The sequence below is a fragment of the Plecotus auritus genome, assembly GCF_963455305.1.
Source record: "Plecotus auritus genome assembly, chromosome: 2".
Classification (NCBI taxonomy): domain Eukaryota; kingdom Metazoa; phylum Chordata; class Mammalia; order Chiroptera; family Vespertilionidae; genus Plecotus; species Plecotus auritus.
In genome coordinates, this window is record NC_137771.1 from 84,315,285 (window position 1) to 84,333,461 (window position 18,177).

The 18,177-nt window shown below is 40.6% G+C and overlaps 1 protein-coding gene across 5 annotated transcripts in view; it reads right to left on the bottom strand.

Moving 5' to 3' along the window:
- The window catches only part of JARID2 (jumonji and AT-rich interaction domain containing 2), a gene marked incomplete at its 5' end in the record, with an annotated part of 306,278 nt that overhangs the window by 124,848 nt on the left and 163,253 nt on the right, over positions 1-18,177 (bottom strand). Inside the window, one exon of one of the 5 annotated variants that reach the window (XM_080656846.1) lies at positions 9,256-9,464. The exons of the other annotated variants lie outside the window; for them this stretch is intronic. Coding sequence (XP_080512972.1) covers positions 9,256-9,322 — 67 coding nt within the window. Of the gene's footprint in view, positions 1-9,255; positions 9,465-18,177 lie in introns of those variants that run through there. 5 annotated transcript variants of the gene reach the window in all.

An 18,177-nucleotide genomic window follows, 5' to 3' on the forward strand; every position in this document is an offset into this window, starting at 1 on the left:
ACATCCCTCAAGGGCTCCTGGACTGCAAGGCCGGGCTGAGCCCTCCCCCACACCCCGAGTGGACGAATTTCATTCCGCAGGCCTCTAGTCCATTATATTAGACAGTCACCATATTTGCCTTTGACTGTCTTAAAGTATCAGGACTATCTATTACTACATTTATAGCACCATGTAGAAGAGGGAGTTGTGGAGGCCCAGCATGTGTAACTATACTGGAGAAAGTTCACAGGGAAGGGTTATGCCAGGTAATATGGAAGTATTTAACAAGCAGTAAGGCCACATTAATGGGTGACAGTTGAATAAAAGCCTGAGGGGTCTTCTAGCATTCAGATGTCCTTGCATCTAAGGTCCTTGATACAACTTAGATTCTACCCATGGGGACGCTTGTACCAACAAAAGTGTCTACAGCAACTGACCCCCAATTTCACAGTCTCATCACCAGCCTCAGGGGCATCAGTAGGAATGCTAGCACAGAATCTGTAAAATAGTCATGGTACTTGGCTTTTAAACGAAGCCAAATGTGCTGGGTGACCCCTTGATTTTAGTTCTTCTAAATGTTCCACCAATTTTGTATGCATTTAATTCGCTGTATTAGATCCCTTTTAGGTTGAAAAAGTGGTTCCTGTTAGTTGCACTAAACACTATGTAGAGTACAGTATCCTATATATTGGTTAAAATTTTCTGAAAGAACATTGTACACTGCAACAAAGCCCTGGGACTTGACCTGTTTATGCATGCAGTTCTTCAGTTATCTATTTTTAAATCATTTCAGAGTATCTGTAATAACATGAGGTTGGAAATCTAATTCAGGGCAGTAAATACAATCCCGTGGCTGTTACTGACACATGTGGCTTTGGGAGTCATGAATACAATATGGAAATGAAAATGTATACAACTTCCCAAAGAAAGAGAAATGTGGGGAGTTTACACTGAGGCAAAAAAGGGACATAACTGTATATAAATCTATGAGTCTAAGGGTGGCTGACGTTTCAAAGATTAGAGCTGTGGTCATTACAGTGGCCACTACTGAGCATATGAAACATGGCTAGCATGAATGAAGAAAAACATTTTCATTATTAATTTAAAACAGTGTAACCAGCATTTGATTAATAATGTCATATTAATTCTTGACAGTTTGGATATATTTTATCAAATACACTAAAATTAATCTTACCTGCTTTTTAAATTTTTTTTAATGTATCTCTAGAAAACTAAAACTACATATGTGAGTTGAAATTACATCTTTATGTATCAACACTAAATTAGAGCACTTTGGTAATGTCACATTGTAGATAGGAGAGTTGCCAGCCCACTGAAACAGCCCAACAAACAGTAGGAAGATACAGATAACTGACTTAGGAAACTGGGCAGGGACATAATATGTCACATATGTAAAAAAAAGACAGGATGAATGAATTGCCACACTTTAAAAGAATGGAAAATTCATAGTAAAAATTCTAGTTACAGCACCGTATGTAAAATTAACAAGAAAAAAAGCAGATATGCATCTAAATATGTGTACTCTTGGTTGAGTTCCAATATTTCAATAGTACATAAGTACATAAAGGAGAATAAAGCAGGAAAGAAGGGAGGGAATATATATTCATCCATTCATTTTCTTAATACCCCCCCTATATGCCAGGGATACAGGCATCCCAAACAAAATCTATATTCCAGTGAGAGGAGATAGATGGACAAGCACACATGGTTGTACCAGTTAGTAGTATGTGCAAAGAAGAAACTTTGCACTTACAGGGCAAGAAAAAGTGATAGAGGAGGGCAATGAACATGACTCAGTGGAGCCAGCAAGCAAGCTTGCAATACCAGCGTAAGAAGAGCAAAGCTGGAATTTGCATTATGCCTAAAAACAGAACACGAAAACCAGTGTGATAGTGGTGGTGAAGGAGGAGTAAAAAGAAGTGATGTGTTTTTTTGTGTGTGGTGTTTTTTTTTTTTAAATCTCAATATTCTATCTTTTTATTATTGACACTACTAGAGGCCCGATGCACAAAATTTGTGCAAGAGTAGGCCTTCCTTCCCCTGGCTGCCAGCACTGGCTTCCCTCTGGCACCAGGGACCCAGGATTCCCTAGTAGCCCTGGCTTTGTCCGGAAGGAATTCAGGTCTAATTAGCATATTATGCTTTTATTATTATAGATTACAATGTCCCCCATTTTCTCTCCCCTTTGACCCCCTCCACTCAACCTCCACTGTCCGCCCCCCACCAGGCCTGCACAACAGTATTGTCTACTAGAGGCCCGATGCACGAAGATTCGTGCAAGAATGGGCCTTCCTTCCCCTGGTTGCCGGTACCGCCGTCGCTCAGGCCCAGAGCTGCCTTTCCGCCTTCCCACGCTGCCCAGAGGCCCGGAGCGGCTGGGGCAGTGTGGAACACCTGCATTGTCGCCATGGCGACAACACAAGATTCCTGCCTCACCCCGCCCCCGGCTACTGGGCGCCTGAGTATGCAAATTAACCCATCATCTTTGTTGGTTTAATTTGCATACTCACTCCTGATTGGCTGGTGGGCATTGAAGTTACAGTCAATTTGCATCTTACTCTTTTACTAGTGTAGATGCCCATGGCTATGCATACATGTTCTCTGGTTAATCTCTTCCAGTCCCCTTCACCTTCCTTCCCTTGGAGATCTGTGTGTCCATTCTATGCATCCATGCCTCTGGTGCTGTTTTATGCATTAGGGAAATGAAAGAAAGGAAAAGGAAAGAGAGAAGAGAGAGGAGAAAGGGTAGGGAGAGAGGGGAGAGGGGGGAGGAAGGGACGAGTGGTTTTGAAAATATATTTGGATCAAGGAGGAAGTAAGGAAGAACTAGACGCTGCTAGGTGAAGGTGGGGAAGAAATGCTGCCTTACCCTTAGGTACATAACAAGACCTTAAGTATTTTCTGAGTGAGGAAGCAGCAAGTGAGTGAATGATTTAGCAGAGAAAAGTTAAGATATTCAATGACAACTATACACTTGCCTTCTAACAAGAATAATCTCAGTAGACTGTAGACAGTAGTAGTGATTCTCAAACTTGATCATGAGTAAAAAATCACCTGGAGAGCTTTGTCAAATACAGTCCCCTAGTCCTCAACCCAGTTATGCTATTCTAACAAATTCCCAGCTGGCACTGATGCTGCTCTGGCTGGTCCATGAACTACCTTTTGAGAACCACTATTGTAGGAGAAAACGAGGTTCAAATCCGTAAGAGACCTGATTACCTTAAAACACTATAAAGCTCTAGGCAAGTGTGAATGAAGTCCAAGAAAATCAATTATACTGCACAAACTATCACCATACAACTCACAGTTGTAAGAAACACGCATCTGATTTATCTTCACAGAAAAGAAACAGCATGTGGCCAGGCTGCTGCTGAATTTCCCCAGAGCAAACAGGATGTGAGGGTGGGGGAGGGAGGATGAGAGTTATTAATGTGGCTGATAGCAAGAGTCCTAGGAAGATTCTCCTAGACAAAGGGAGGTGGAGGCAACTAGAGAAGGCCCCAGTTCATTTTTTTAAATAACCCAGTGGGAGACAGCAAGACCTAGGTGACCTATTAGGAAACAGGTGACCAAACAGTACTCAGCCAATGAGGAATGGGAGGAGGGTCTAAATAAATAGGCTATGTTCCTTGCCCCACTTGTGATCCTGTAATATGGGCACCCACTCTTAAGAGTGTTATTAAAAGTCTCATTTTCGCCATGCTTCTGGTTTCCTAGTCTATCATTTGAAATTTGGACAGGTGAGCCATTTCTCACACAGTGAGGCACCCAGTCCCAAAGTTCTGTATGGGCATTCTGCCACCTTTTATCACTAATTTGTGAAGTGAAAAAAAGATTGCTTACAAAACCTATCACAGAGCTGTAAGAGTCCGCTAATGACAAATACAGATTTTTAATAAGTAACAGACTGGGAAAGGTGTTCATATCTAAGAGGCTTCAGTGTAAAAAGGCATATAATATTTCTTCTCTTCAAAAAATCAAATATCCAAGCACAAGTGCAGGGAAACTGGACTATAATATTTTTAATGAAAAATGGGGAATTTTAATGGACTGTATGTGAGCCCATTGTGAGGCAAACAGATGAGGATGATCTGAAATACTAAGGCAAGACTGGGCTACATTAAAAGAAATAAAAGTAGTGGGTCCATTGTTTGGAAGCCCTTACCAGGCTAATCTCTTCAGAGAGCTCCAAAATTTTCCCCATTCCAAGGATTAACAATGACTGATTACCTCAAGTACAAGAGAGGTAACTTGTGGACTGACTTTCCAGAATAGGAAAATGGGGCCAAGGCCAGGAAATTGATTGCCTGTTATGCAAATTGAATGACCTTAGCTTTTCCGAGCTTTTATAGGAGGGGGGGTGGATGGGGAGAGACTGACTTGTTCTGCATATGAATGACTTTTTCAATTTGAGTGCTACCATCCTATGTATGTCAGCACAAAGAACATTCACATTTATTTTTAGTCTACATGGCTGGATAAACCTGGGCTTTTTCTTTTGTACACACACACACACACACACACACACACACACACACACACCCTTTTAATGTCTCCAGTATACTGACTCCCCCTTTTCATTTTGAATGTTTTCATCCAAATCCTACTGCCTGCCCAATCCAAAAGAGCCAGGTCAGCAAGATGGGATAAGATGCCACAGGGCAGAATACCCATTATTATAATATTAGACGAGCTAATGGGTGCTACCTTTTCCTCCCCCTAACAAAGCCCTGCCAACAATTTTTTGAATTATTATTGTTAGTAAATGAGAAAAGATGAAAAGGCATCTCCTCCTCCTTCAAACACAAACTGATTTTATTTTCCCAAACCCTTCCCCCAGCCTACACAAACCTTTGTTGGGGAGAGGAGGTTAAACAGAGGAAACTGAATGGCCCAAGGATTCAGTCTCCCCACATTAGCATTTGTTCTCCTCTATTAATATTCAGTAGGTTGAACTTAAATTAAACTGCGTCTATTGTCTTTGACAAAAGCAATAAATATGAGCTGAAAATTCCGAATCACTGCATTAAAGGCAGCCTGGGGACTGCCTGTAACCTCAGCTAGTCACCATCAGCTGAGAGGAGCGGCACACCACAGGCCTAAGACCCCGCATCCACCACAATGGCAGGGCCCATTCTCTCACACTGAGAACCCCATGGAAATCTGATACAACAGATTTCTGCCATCAAATTCAGGAACTTTTCATCCCATCTTCCCAATCAGCGAGAAATGAAAAGATAGAAGGCCACACACTAAAACCATCTTCTTTCTAAGCCTAGAACAGCAGCAGCAAAGGGGAATAAGAATTCCTGTTCTTGATCTTCCTTTTGCCTTAACATAAAAGGGGTTGGGAAAATTGAAACATAAAGGAGGCTAAAGATTTCTTTAGCTGAAGGAACTTCAACTAAGCAACTGATGAGAGCCACGGATTTCAGAACACAAACACACATTGAAGGTAATTCTTTACCAATATCTGAAAAAAGGACTAGAATGTATGTACAGTCCTTATAATTTTATGATGTTTTAGACATAAAGACGTTTCACTAGTCCTCTCCTTATCTACATGTCCATTACAATATAAAAACTAAGAAAAATCTAATGCTTCTATTTCACAAAAGCAATGCTTAAAGAAGGAAGAGTTAAAGAAAAAGAAAAACAAGGAGACTTTGAAGCTGTTCTGAGCTTCCAAAACATCTGGAGCACACCAGACGCATTACCATATTAGGGAGAGTCAATGGATTTGGCTTTGTTGTAGGAGGGATGCACAAAAGGTAATTCTGTATTATAGAGCCAATGCCCGTCTGTCACCCTGTCACTGTGAGACAAGGTATCACATTACATATTAAACAGTCAAGCATCCAAAGAGAGCTTTCGTTTCAGCAGCTGTGTGTGCTTGAGTGTGTGTGTTGGGGGATGGGGTTGGCTGCAGCCCTCTGAGTTGAGAGAAAAATTATAAAAGCAGCCCCCTTGGTTGAGGTAGAACTCCTTCTGAGGTAGTCAGAATGCATAGCTTGCTGTCATTACTAATGAAAACACCTATTTTTACTCAAATTTTGAGAGAAAAATTGGATTGCTGGCTTTTTGCATTTGTATGCTAGGGAAAATCTGCTCAGGCCAGCTTCACAGGAGTTAAAAACCATTTTCGGGTCAGCAACTAAGCTCTTCCATCTGTCCTAGGGTTCCAGGAAGAGGGTGAGCAGTGCAGAGATGTCAGCGAAGCCAAGCCCAGGCTGGTCCACTGACATCCTCTCCTTATCGAAATACTGAAAGGGTTGGGAACAAATGGCAATCGTGAGGCATGATGTCACCGTCACACTCATGGTCAGCGAAGCGCAAATGAAAGAGGTTTAATACCTCGGCTTAGGGAAAATAATTATCCCTTTTCCCTCAGGAGAATGGCCCCTGAGCAGACCTGGGCTCCCCTTTGTCTACTCTCAAATCAGCTATGGAGATACCTATTCCAACCAAGCAAACGCAGTCCAAAAAGTGCCAGGGGTCAAAGAGTCCTAAGACACAGGGAAAACATGGGTTTTTTGTTAGTTTAACACCCAAAAGAATGGTAGGTAGGTGGATGGAGAAAGAGATTGAGTCAATGGATCCCATAGGAGCCCTTCACAGCCACCAGACAACCTTTATCCCCCCCCAAAAATCTTGGGGATTCTAAACCTCCTTCGCATGCTCAATTTTTTGAGAATTAGTGGTTAGGTAAAAACCTGACACAGTGGTAATTAGTAACGTGGAAAAGTTGGGCCACTGGGTAAGCAAAAAAAGCATCTGACCCCCTGCCTTTTTTTCTATTTCAGAATCAAGCAAATGGCTAAATTTGAGAGTCAAGCAGGATAAAAGCCCAGAAGGGAGCCCAGAACAGGGAGAACAGGGAGCTCAGAAGGCACTGCCTCACCTTCAGTCACAAAGGAAAGAGCCCACCCAAACAGACGCACATTTACACACAGGAAGGGTGACCAGATTACTGCTATGAGGAAATCAACCCTATTCAAGCTATATAAACCCAAAATGAAGATGATCAAAAGACAAAAGATCTCTCCTTCGCAAGTCCTTCCCAAGAGTCAAAAGAGGAGAAAAAACACTGTCATGGAGAGAAGGCTGGAAAACGCCAACCAAAACACCAAGGCTGAACTTCATTCCATATAGAAAGCACTCAGTGGGAAGGCTCCATGATCTCTCGGTAAGATTTCTGGACCAACCCAGAAGCTACTGAAATTCTGATAATAACCCAGTGAGCAAAACATACTGTGCATTTGGATGCAGCTCTCTTACTTCTTTGGGGAAAGGGCTCCCCCTCCCTCTACAATCTCTCTTCCTTTTCACTCATTTTTCAGCTTTAACATGATTTTTGTAACAAACAGGAAAGGTACAGTAACTTGAACAATAATTATTATTAAAATATAAACATCCACATTGGATGCAAAAGAACAACTTCTCATTGTAGAGCAATCCTAACTCCTCTAGACCCATCCCCATCCCCACACCTTACTAATTTTATACAGGCAAAACCAGTCAAGTGCATGCCACCTGGGCAACCCAGTTATAATTGTCCATCAAAAGCAGGAATCCTTGGAGTCCTCTAGGACATGTAACTCTCAGATGGTCCAGTACTAAACACCCCAGAGGTCAAAGACTACCTTCCACATTCAGAAGAAAAGTGATTAAAGACAATGTTGGGCTGATGGGAAATGAACTACAAAACAATGGCATCGTTGCAGAGAATATGAGACCAACATGTTTAAAGTTTTATGTTCAGATAACCTGACATGCCAAAATCCGATTTTACAAATCATGGAATTAGCACTTCTCAAGGGAAGATTTCCATATATACAGCATGTTCTGAGATAGCTAGTGATGTTATCAGAGAGCTAGTGCTAGCCTACATTTAAGTAATGACTGTATGTGTATGTCTGTGTGTGTGTGTGTTTATAATCTTTAAAGCTTCACACCATCCTTACATTTTCCCCACACAAATGTAAGTTAGTCAAAAAAACAGGCTCTCAAATATTATTAGTAAATCTCTACACCAAGTTGAGCAAAGCTGGCTTTAATGCAAATCAACAAATCCCATCAGATTAATAATTTTGTGTACTAGTCTATGATGATAAATAGGCACAACGCAAAATACTTTGTGTCCTGACTGACATCATAATTCTCGGCTAAGAAAATGTCACACCCTTACTCCCAAACCTCTCTGGCTGCCTTGATTCCATAAGACAATACAAGTGGATCCCATAGAAGTTCTACATTATTTTGTCTGTAGCATGACTGGGAGGAGCAGGTTTCCCAGTACCTTCATTACCTCACTCACACACAGGCCAATCAACTGCACGCCCACTTTTCAGATGAATATGAAAAAGGATTAAGTGGGTTATTTAAAGTAAGAAAAAAAATTTTTGATCAATTAAAAAAAAAATCTGCTGACAGCAAACAAGTTCAGAGAGGCCTACTGCCTCTATTCTTTCCAATGCTGAAATCAAATGGAAGCAGAACAGAAAGCAGAGCTCCAAGCATGTGGCCACAAAATCTGTAAAAAATAATGAGGCACCTGAAATAAATGGCTCTTAAAATTCATTCGTGTTTTTATGTATTAACACAAATATAGATGAAGGCAGAAGAATCAAGAGCACTGGAAGTTTAAAGCTTTAAGGTCTAACCTAGAATCACTTAGTATCTATTTACATGCCTCAGTTTCCTCTATCTTTCAAGGAGAGAAGACAAGAGATAGTCTGAAGGGAAATAAAACCATCATGCTGTTTATAAAGAAAACCAAAGCTATGGTGAGGATGAACTAATTAACTTAAAGCAAACATCTATTTTTAAATGCTGGAAATGATCACATTCACTGGTAATAAAATAAAGGAACCAGCCATAGCTGGATGTCATTCAGACCCCAGAAAGAAATGTCTAAATTCATACAAGCCTGGCTAAAACTGCAGATTTGGCCAAAATGGTCAACAGAGCTAAATGCTTTAAGAGCGACATTAATTCTCTCTTGTAAATTTCCACAGTGCCTTTGCAGGAGCCACCACTACCCCTAGGGAGGATATCAAAGCTAAAAGAATATTAATATTAAGCAAATCACAACACTTTTTATATACTCATGTACATAGCACCTTGCCATCCATAATGGATTAATCAGGACCCCAGTAGGGAAACCCACAAAAGGCCTATTTCTCCAACAAAGGCCATACCAGCCTGAAACAAATATAGAGCTATTTGGTTTTTATTTTATTTATAGGAACAGACCTTCTATCCCAGGTTCCTCAAGATAAGCCACCAAAAACTGCACCTGACAGACCCGTGGAGCAGCCATCCTCAGAGCCGGTTCATTGCAGAGAGACAGAGAGGAAGGAGGACAGAGGGAGGGAGGGAGGGAGGGAGAGAGGAAGGAAGAGCGCAGGGAGGCAGGCTCCAGAGCACTTGTCAACAATCCTCCCAGTACGTAATAAGCAGGCGGCAGTGCAGATTCCGGCAGTGCAGATTCCGAGCAGCAATAGGACAGCCCAGGGGCACGGGGGAGGGGAGAGGGGATGGGCGCACCAGGGAGAGTAGGTTATTTATGTGAGTGGGAGGGAATCTAATACCCAAGAGGAGGGGTTTGGGGCTTTTTCCCCCTCCCCACAAATTAAAATTAAAAAAAAAAAAAAAAGGAAAAGAGTGACTAGCTTCTCATCCTGCAATTTCCCCAACCTGCAATGCAGACAAATCCTTATTTTAGGATTTCTGACATGGGAGTGGGGTGGGGGGCACCTTTGATGGGGGCAGTCCACACTTCTGTAAACCCAATCTGTCAGACCACTGCCCCCACTCATGCACACACTCCACCCCCACGGATGGTGGGGTCCATGGCACATTTTCAATGGCATCCCTTTTTAATATCATAATCTGTGTCATTCAGCACTTGCCTTTATTTATTTTTATTTGTTTTTTTGGCTGGGAAACCTGGGCAGCTCTCCAGACAGACTGCAGAAATCTCTTTCCACATGTTCCTCCTTCAGCCCATCCTCTCCCTCCCTCCAATTTCAGCGACAAGAGTTACTTATGTGAGGACCACATGGGCCACAGCTGCCCTCCCCACCCCAACACATGGACACCCCTCCCCCAGGCACATAAATTCATCTAATCTAATAAAATAGAAGCTGTTTTCCCTCATTGTTTCTTGAGGATCTTTCACAAAACAGGCTTTGTAGCCTGGCAGCTGTGAGAAGGGTGAAAAAGGCAAGACTCCAACAAGGCTGGCCAGCTCCCTGGCCTCAGATAACTGGAGTTTGCATCTCCTTTCATATCTCATAAGCTTTGGGGTTTTTAAAGTCAATTCTTTAGAAGCTTTTGGACTTCAGCTGGAAATTATAATATCCCAAACACATGCTCTGAACACCATCCCACACTTTCCTCTTTACGCTTTTCCAAAGGGAAAAAAAGATGGTGCATCACTCTCAAAGAACCCACACAACTTTAAAAATTCTCCTCACAGATTCATCCAAGGGAACTGGAGGAAGAATGCTGCTTACTATTATTTTCAGTTTGCTACTGTTGTTGTTATTTAACCAATGAATAAGCCCCTTCTGGGCTTTATACAGGTTAAGTTATTTAGACCTACCAAAACCACTGAAGACAGATGTTAGCTTTGCTCAGGGCATCCAGCCAACAAATCATCAGGGCCTATCCACCTGCATCACTTCTAAACAAAAAATACCGGGAGGTAGGTGATGGTCTTCTCTTATCTCTACTTGGAATCCACCATTTTAAAATGAGAATTGCCCTAGCCGGTTTGGCTCAGTGGATGGAGAGAGTGTCAGCCTGTGGACTGAAGGGTCCTGGATTCAATTCCGGTCAAGGGCACAAATCTCGGTTGCTGGCTCCTTCCCAGCCCGGGGTCCTGGTCCGGGCAATCAATGTGTTTCTCTCACATTGATATTTCTCTCTGTCTTTCCCTCTCTCTTCCACTCTCTCTAAAAATCAATGGAAAAATATCCTTGGATGAGGAAATAAATAAATAAATAAATAAATAGGCAACCAGAATTATAGATAGGGCCTTAGAGACAAGCTACTGAATCTTCCACTTGAAAGGTGAGTAAACCAAGGCCCGTGCAGGTATGGTTCTTATACAAGATCACAGAGCCAGTTTCTTTGACAGTCTTAACAGAAGGCCATCCATGAATCCTGTGGTTTTTGGGGACAAGGACAAGTAACACACTGGAACAACCTCACTATACAATTCTCTGTGGAGCATACACACAGTTGGAAAATCCCTCTGCAATCTTTCTGTGCCCAGTACGAGCCCACAGAGCAGGCCCTCATTGACTTTTCTCTCCAGAGCAGTATATTCCTATCATGTTGAACAACTGCTTGGCATGTGTCCCACTGCAGTATAAGTCATACACAGTTAATTAAAGGACATTTAAGGGATGACTATTTGGCTTTTTTCCTCTTCTTTCTGTTGGGACCTGTCTTTTGGCGCCTTCACTAATCAAAAGCACCCAAAAGAGAGAACTGGAAGGGAAATATGAGACAGATATTTGAATGTATGGTAATTCTGGGGAAAGGTTAGTAAGAAAGTAGAAACCACAAGACAGAAACAACTGGCCAGAAATGAAGCTTGAGGTCCTTATCCCCAATCATCTGACAGGAGTGTGCACAAACCATCAGCAGTACTCTCCCGACTTTACCGCTGCTTCCTCTTCCCATTAACTAACATGGTAACAAGGTATTTAAAATGAAAAAGGCAAGACCTAACAGGATGTTGGCCCAGGCTGTTTTTACTCCCAAAACTATTATTAGCATCTGATTGCTCTCAGTATTTACTAAAATAGATGCTTAGGTAGCTCAGTGTGTCCAACTCTGGCCTGTGATCTGCTGCTGGGTCAGAAAGGAGAGTTGGAAAACTCTTGCCAATGAAGGTTTGTAGGTTTTGGACTGTTTAGATAAAATACTGGTTTGCCAAAGAGGAACATATGAACAGTTCCAGACAGACTAACAACAAGCAACAGGACATACACAATAAAACTGAGAGCTAGGTTCAGTTTAAGAATAGCAACACAACCCTCGCTATTTAAAGCCTGAAAAGAGGAGAGGATATAAAGGGTGAGACTGGCAAGCACTCTCTCTTTATTCCAAGTTAATATGATTGACAATACCAGTAGCTAAGCCTCAATGGTCAAAGATCAGAACAAGTCCAAATTCTTAAATGAAGACTTCTCCAAATGAAGACTTCTCCAATATTATCAACTTCAGTCTCCCATGTTTAGTTTACTTTTTAATAAAAAAAAAAAGAGAATATCTGCCAGTCCACAGTCAAACCCAATTACTAAAACATTAGCTTTGTGCTTCCCCCTTCCCATTTAATTATTTTTAAGGTATGGCACAAATATGTAGGCCTAAATAGTATTTTATTTCACTATGCTTGATTATGAACTTCACAAAAAGAATATCATACCGTGTTTAGTCCCAGGGAACTTGTTTTCTCCCCAGCTCAACATTAGGTTACTAAAATCCATCCATGATTTTGCTTACACTTTACCCATCCATTTTCACTATTGTTTATCATACTCCATTGAATGAATATTCCACAATTTATTTTGATTCTCTTGTTCTAAAGTATTGCAAGTCTGTTGCTATCACGAACCATGTTGCAAACTTTCTTCTGTTTATCCCCTGGAAAGCAGGTACTAGTCTTTCTCTGGGATACATACCTAGGAGTGGAATTATTGAAAATTCTTAAATATGCAAATACTCAAATTTACAAGTTAAGGTCAAATCAATTTCCAAAGCAGGTGTCACTTTTTGCTTGTGCACCAGCAATGTATCACTGTAATACCTAAATGTTTAAATATAAAGACCTTCTATTACTCAAGACTCCAGAGAACAAGGCACTACAATTGCTACTTCAGAAGAGAACAAAATTTTAGAAAGGATCTCCTTATCCTAAGAAATGCAGTGATGCCAGCCAGGTACATGGCAGCCATCCCATCTAATTATCACCTAAACACCAGGACATCTAAGGACATATTTTGCTGGTAAGAGCTTCAGAATCAAGGACCTACCTATGTGCATAGCCATTTTATTACCTCTGAGCCGGGCCAACTCCAGCAGCCCACTGAATGCACTTCATATTTTAAAAATATATGACTGGAGCAAACCCCAATCTAGGACTTAAAATAAAATGACAGTGCAATTCATTTGCATGCCTTAATCAAATTTGGATATCTAATAGTACTCTGTGTTGATTAATTAAAGAACAAACTGCTTCAGAAGCATTAAGACCATGTTTAATTCGTGTATCAAATCAAGGAAGCCAGTGTATATTGAGAGCTAGGGCCCATCATATAAAGGAGAGACAGGCCTTACAGAGTTGGAACAAGGCATAGAACATTCCTTATCATTCATGATCTCCCTCCAAAAGTTCCAATTTCCTGCTACCCATACAAGTTACTTCTTATAAAAGTAGCACCTTAGCATTTGAGTTCTCTGCAACTTACAATAATTTCCCCAAAAAATGCTTAGCATAAAGGAGGGGTGGGGGTACAGTGGATTGCCCTGTGTGAGAGAAGTGCGTAAGGTTTTGGAGTCTGAGAAATTTCCAAATAGGAGAATTTTAATGATCACACTGCATTAGGCATGTTTTCACAAAGATATTTGTTATTTGAGCTGAATTACATAGTATTGATCATATGACCTAGGCCTGCTAATATTTTACTTTCAAAAATATTAATGAAGTAGGGTACTTTACAGCAGCTGCCATAATATAAACAAACATTACTTGTTAGAATATTTAAATGAGAGTTAATACACTGGCAATATACCAAGCAGAATTAGGTGCACATGGAGTCTGACTTGGACTCTTTCCAAAAAGGTTTGGTTAATTCCTGAAGCACCAACAGCGCTCAACTAACTGTATAATTCATGTGGCTGGCTCTATAGCCAACTTGACTTCAAGGCCACACTGTACAATTATAAAATAATACCAATAATTATAAGAACAGAGTACGGAGATCTAGGCTGGGTAACTATATATTAACTGGTGAAACAAACTTGGTTTAATCACTAATATCAATGAAATGGCACTACACTTAAACCAGGAAACTCAAAAGGCTATCATCAGAAAAGACAATGTTCCATCAGACTTTTTTAATTAGAAAAAAAAAGCTGGTTTATTGGTAAGTATCTAGCACTAAGAACCTAGGTGGTTCACAGCACACACAGCACAGTACAGACAAGGTGGCATGGTTCTAATCCTAGTTTTACTCAAACTGCATAAACTTTAAAAAGAAACATCAAAAGTGCTCTGTGCTTGTTTCCTCATCTGTCAAAATGAATATAAGGACAACATGGTTGGTTTAATTAAGGCCAATTATATATGTAAAAGGATTCATGGTACATAGCAAGTGCTATCTATATAGTGTGTCATAATAAACTTTGGTGTTGACTAATTAATCAGAATTTTTGTTCAATATATACTGTAAATTATCCTACATAATAAAGAAGTAATATGCAAATTGACTGTCATGCCCTCGCACAAGATGGCCACCCCCATGTGGTCACAAGATGGCCATCCTCATGTGGCCACAAGATGGCCAGCAGGGAGAGCAGTTGTGGGTGACCAGGCCAAAAGGGGAGGGCAGTTGGGGGCAACTGGGAAGGCAGTTGGAAGCAACCGGGCCGGCAGGGGAGGGCAGTTGGGGGTGACCGGGCCAGCAGGGGAGCAGTTAGGCATCGATCAGGCTGACAGGGGAGTGGTTTGGGGGTAATCAGGCTGGCAGGCAGAAGCAGTTAGGGGCAATCAGGCAGGCGAGCGGTTGGGAGCCAGCAGTCCCGGATTGTGAAAGGGATGTCCAACTGCCAGTTTAGGCCCGATCCCTGTGGTCAGACATCCCCCGATGGGTCCCAGATTGGAGAGGGTGCAGGCCGGGCTGAGGGACACCCCCCCTCCGGTACACGAATTTCTGTGCACCGGGCCTCTAGTTTTGTTATAAAGACAAACAAGATAAAATATATTTTAGCTGTTACTATATTTTAAAATGATTCAGGTAATAAATTTGAAAAGGTAAACATGATGCCAATTAAAATATTATCAACATTGAGGTTATTCTGAAAACATAAGCTACAATAGCATAAAGTAAAATTCAATTAGAATCTCAAGATGGTCATTTTACCTACTGAAGAAGAATAAATAATGGAAAACAGTTTGCAAAGGACTGAAATGGAACGCTGACTCAGGTCACTGTTGCAGAGTGGCTGATCACCTTTTCAAACTCTGATTTTGACAATACGTACACTCCCATAAACTGCTAGCATGGGAATAAATTGATAAACTATTTCTAGACAGCCACACTTGGTAATGTGTACCAACAATTTTTTGAAGTTTGGAATTCAGCATTTCACTTCTAAAAAGTAATACTAAGAAATTAATCAGAAAAACACAGGTTTATGAGCAAGGATTTCAAATCAGTTTCATTATTTTGTTGCTTCTTTTCCTGGTTTAAATCTTATTTGTGTCTATTTAAAAAAAAAAAAAAGTTATTCTGCATTAGCTTCTGGAGCCATGCAACAGACTGACTAGCAGTGCTTTGGTTTTCAAACCTGATGACACTCCATGATAGACATTCTATAAGACAGCTAGCTTGGGTTCTGCATGTATGGCAAATGACACATTCTCTTCATTACTTGAACTCTCAAACCTCAGTGCCTCTGTACATGTTATTCTTTTGGAATATTCTCTCCTCTCCATCTGCCTAGAAAGCTCCTGCTTCTCATTCTGTCAACCTTCAGTGACACCAACCGCTCTACAGGTGCTACTTTAATGCAATACCCACAGTGACAAGCAAATATTGATATATCATGTTCCATAACCAAGAGGATTTAATCTTGCCCACCAAAACCTAGTCCATACCTAAAGAAAATGGCTGAGGCCTAATAAAGGCTGTTGAAAGAGTAAGTTGCTGCTTAAAGGCTATTTTAGGCTTTCATAAGCCTGAAGTGTCCTACCTCTAAGGTCCCATTCTATAACTTACCAAGCATTCAAAGGTACACCCCCCTCTTCTCTTCCTGAGAAGAAAAATAGATCCAAGAATTATCTCTTTGTGTTTAAAAGTATTTTGCTAAGAACAACCTCTGTAATTTATAATATACCTATTTCTTGGAATATGTTGATCAAAATGAAAAATTCTTGGGAAAATAGCCTTCAAATTTTCAGGTGAAATAAAATTAGAATGTTCATAAACCTAACAATAACCTTCACATTTCTAGGCATTTAACCCCTTCAATTTCAAAGTTTTGTTTTGGAGCCAATGATTTGTCTGTAAAGCTGTTCTGTATCTTCCTGAAAGTATTTAACCTTTTATATCCTACTTAGATAAACATATTTTGTTACTAACATGTTCAAATGAAAGCCAAAATAACTATAATCCTTCTACTTTTTTTATAAAGTAAAGTTAGATCAGTCACTTAATTCTGTGTGCATTCTTTATGGTATTTTTCTTAAAAGTCTCATTTACCATATAGAGACTACTGCTAAATATGAAACATAACTTATTAAAATTATTACACAGAATTTTTTTTCATGCCCTAACCAGTTTAGCTCAGTGGATAGAGTGTCGGCCTGTGGACTCAAGGGTCCCAGGTTCGATTCCGGTCAAGGGCATGTACCTTGGTTGCTGGCACATACCCAGTAGGGAGTGGGCAGGAGGCAGCTAATCGATGTTTCTCTCCCATTGATGTTTCTAACTCTCTATCCCTCTCCCTTCCTCTCTGTAAAAAAATCAATAAAATATATATTTTTTTAAAAAGAATGTTTTTTTCAAATCATTTTCCAAAACTTATTAACATGAGGAAAAGCGCAATGTTTTATTTTTTTAATATATTTTTTATTAATTTTTAGAGAGGAAGGGAAAGGGAGAGAAGGATAGAAACAATGATGAGAGAGGCTCATTGATTAGCTGCTTCCAACATGCCCCACACTGGGGATTGAGCCCACAACCCAGGCATGTGCCCTAACCGGGAATCGAACCATGACCTCCTGGTTCATAGGTCAATTCTCAACCACTGAGCCACACCAGCCTGGCAAAAAACTCAGTGTTTTAAACGGCAGAAATTCCACCGCATAAAATAATAAAATTGGGTTTAAAAACAGACTAGTAATAAAAATAAAAATAAGAAACTATATTCTCTGCAGCAGCAGTCTTCATAATTTTCTAAAATCTCTAAATTATTCACTATTAAATAAAGTGTTTTCAATTAAAAACAAACAAACAAACAAACAAAACAAAACAAAAAAACACCTTGCCCTAACTGGTTTGGCTCAGTGGATAGAGCGTCGGCCTGCGGACTGAAGGGTCCCAGGTTCGATTCCGGTCAAAGGCATGTACCTTGGTTGCGGGCACATACCCAGTGGGGAGTGTGCAGGAGGCAGGTGATGGATGTTTCTCTCTCATTGATGTTTCTAACTCTCTATCCCTCTCCCTTCCTCTCTATAAAAAAATCAATAAAATACTTTTTAAAAATACAACAACAACAAAAAAACACCTTGCTAACAAAAATACCTGGATATAAGTGAGAAGAGCACATAAAGGTAATTTTGAAGCCAGCAATACATTTTGTTTTTGTTGTTAACCCTCAACCGAGGATATTTTTCCATTTATTTTTAGGGAGAGTAGAAGAGAGAGGAAAAGACAGAGAGAAACATAGATATGAGAGAAACACATTGATTGGTTGTCTCTTGCACAAGTTGCAACCTGGGCCAGGGCCAGGGTCAGGGCCAGGGAGGAGCCTGCAACCGCGGTATGTGCCCTGGACCAGAATTGAACCCAGGACCCTTTGGTCCGCAGGCCATCGCTCTATCCACTGATCCAAACTGGCTAGGGCAATACATTGCTATACTGAATTCAAGGATAATATGACTATCATGGCACTAATATCATGGGCAAAAGTATTCTGAAATTGTGCCAAACAAATGAAAGGCATTTGAATAAAAGGTTAATATTCGTTTCACTTTGTTAGCATTGCCTACATAACGTATCATGAGGGTAGTTGAAAGAGGATGTTTCTAGAAAGAATATAAGTACACTGGCTATCTAGAAAGAACTGCCAAAAACAACAACAAAAGATAGCGGATAAAAGAGAGAATTTCACCACTCATCCTGACTCAAGAACTGCATGAAAATTCGGTAGCCA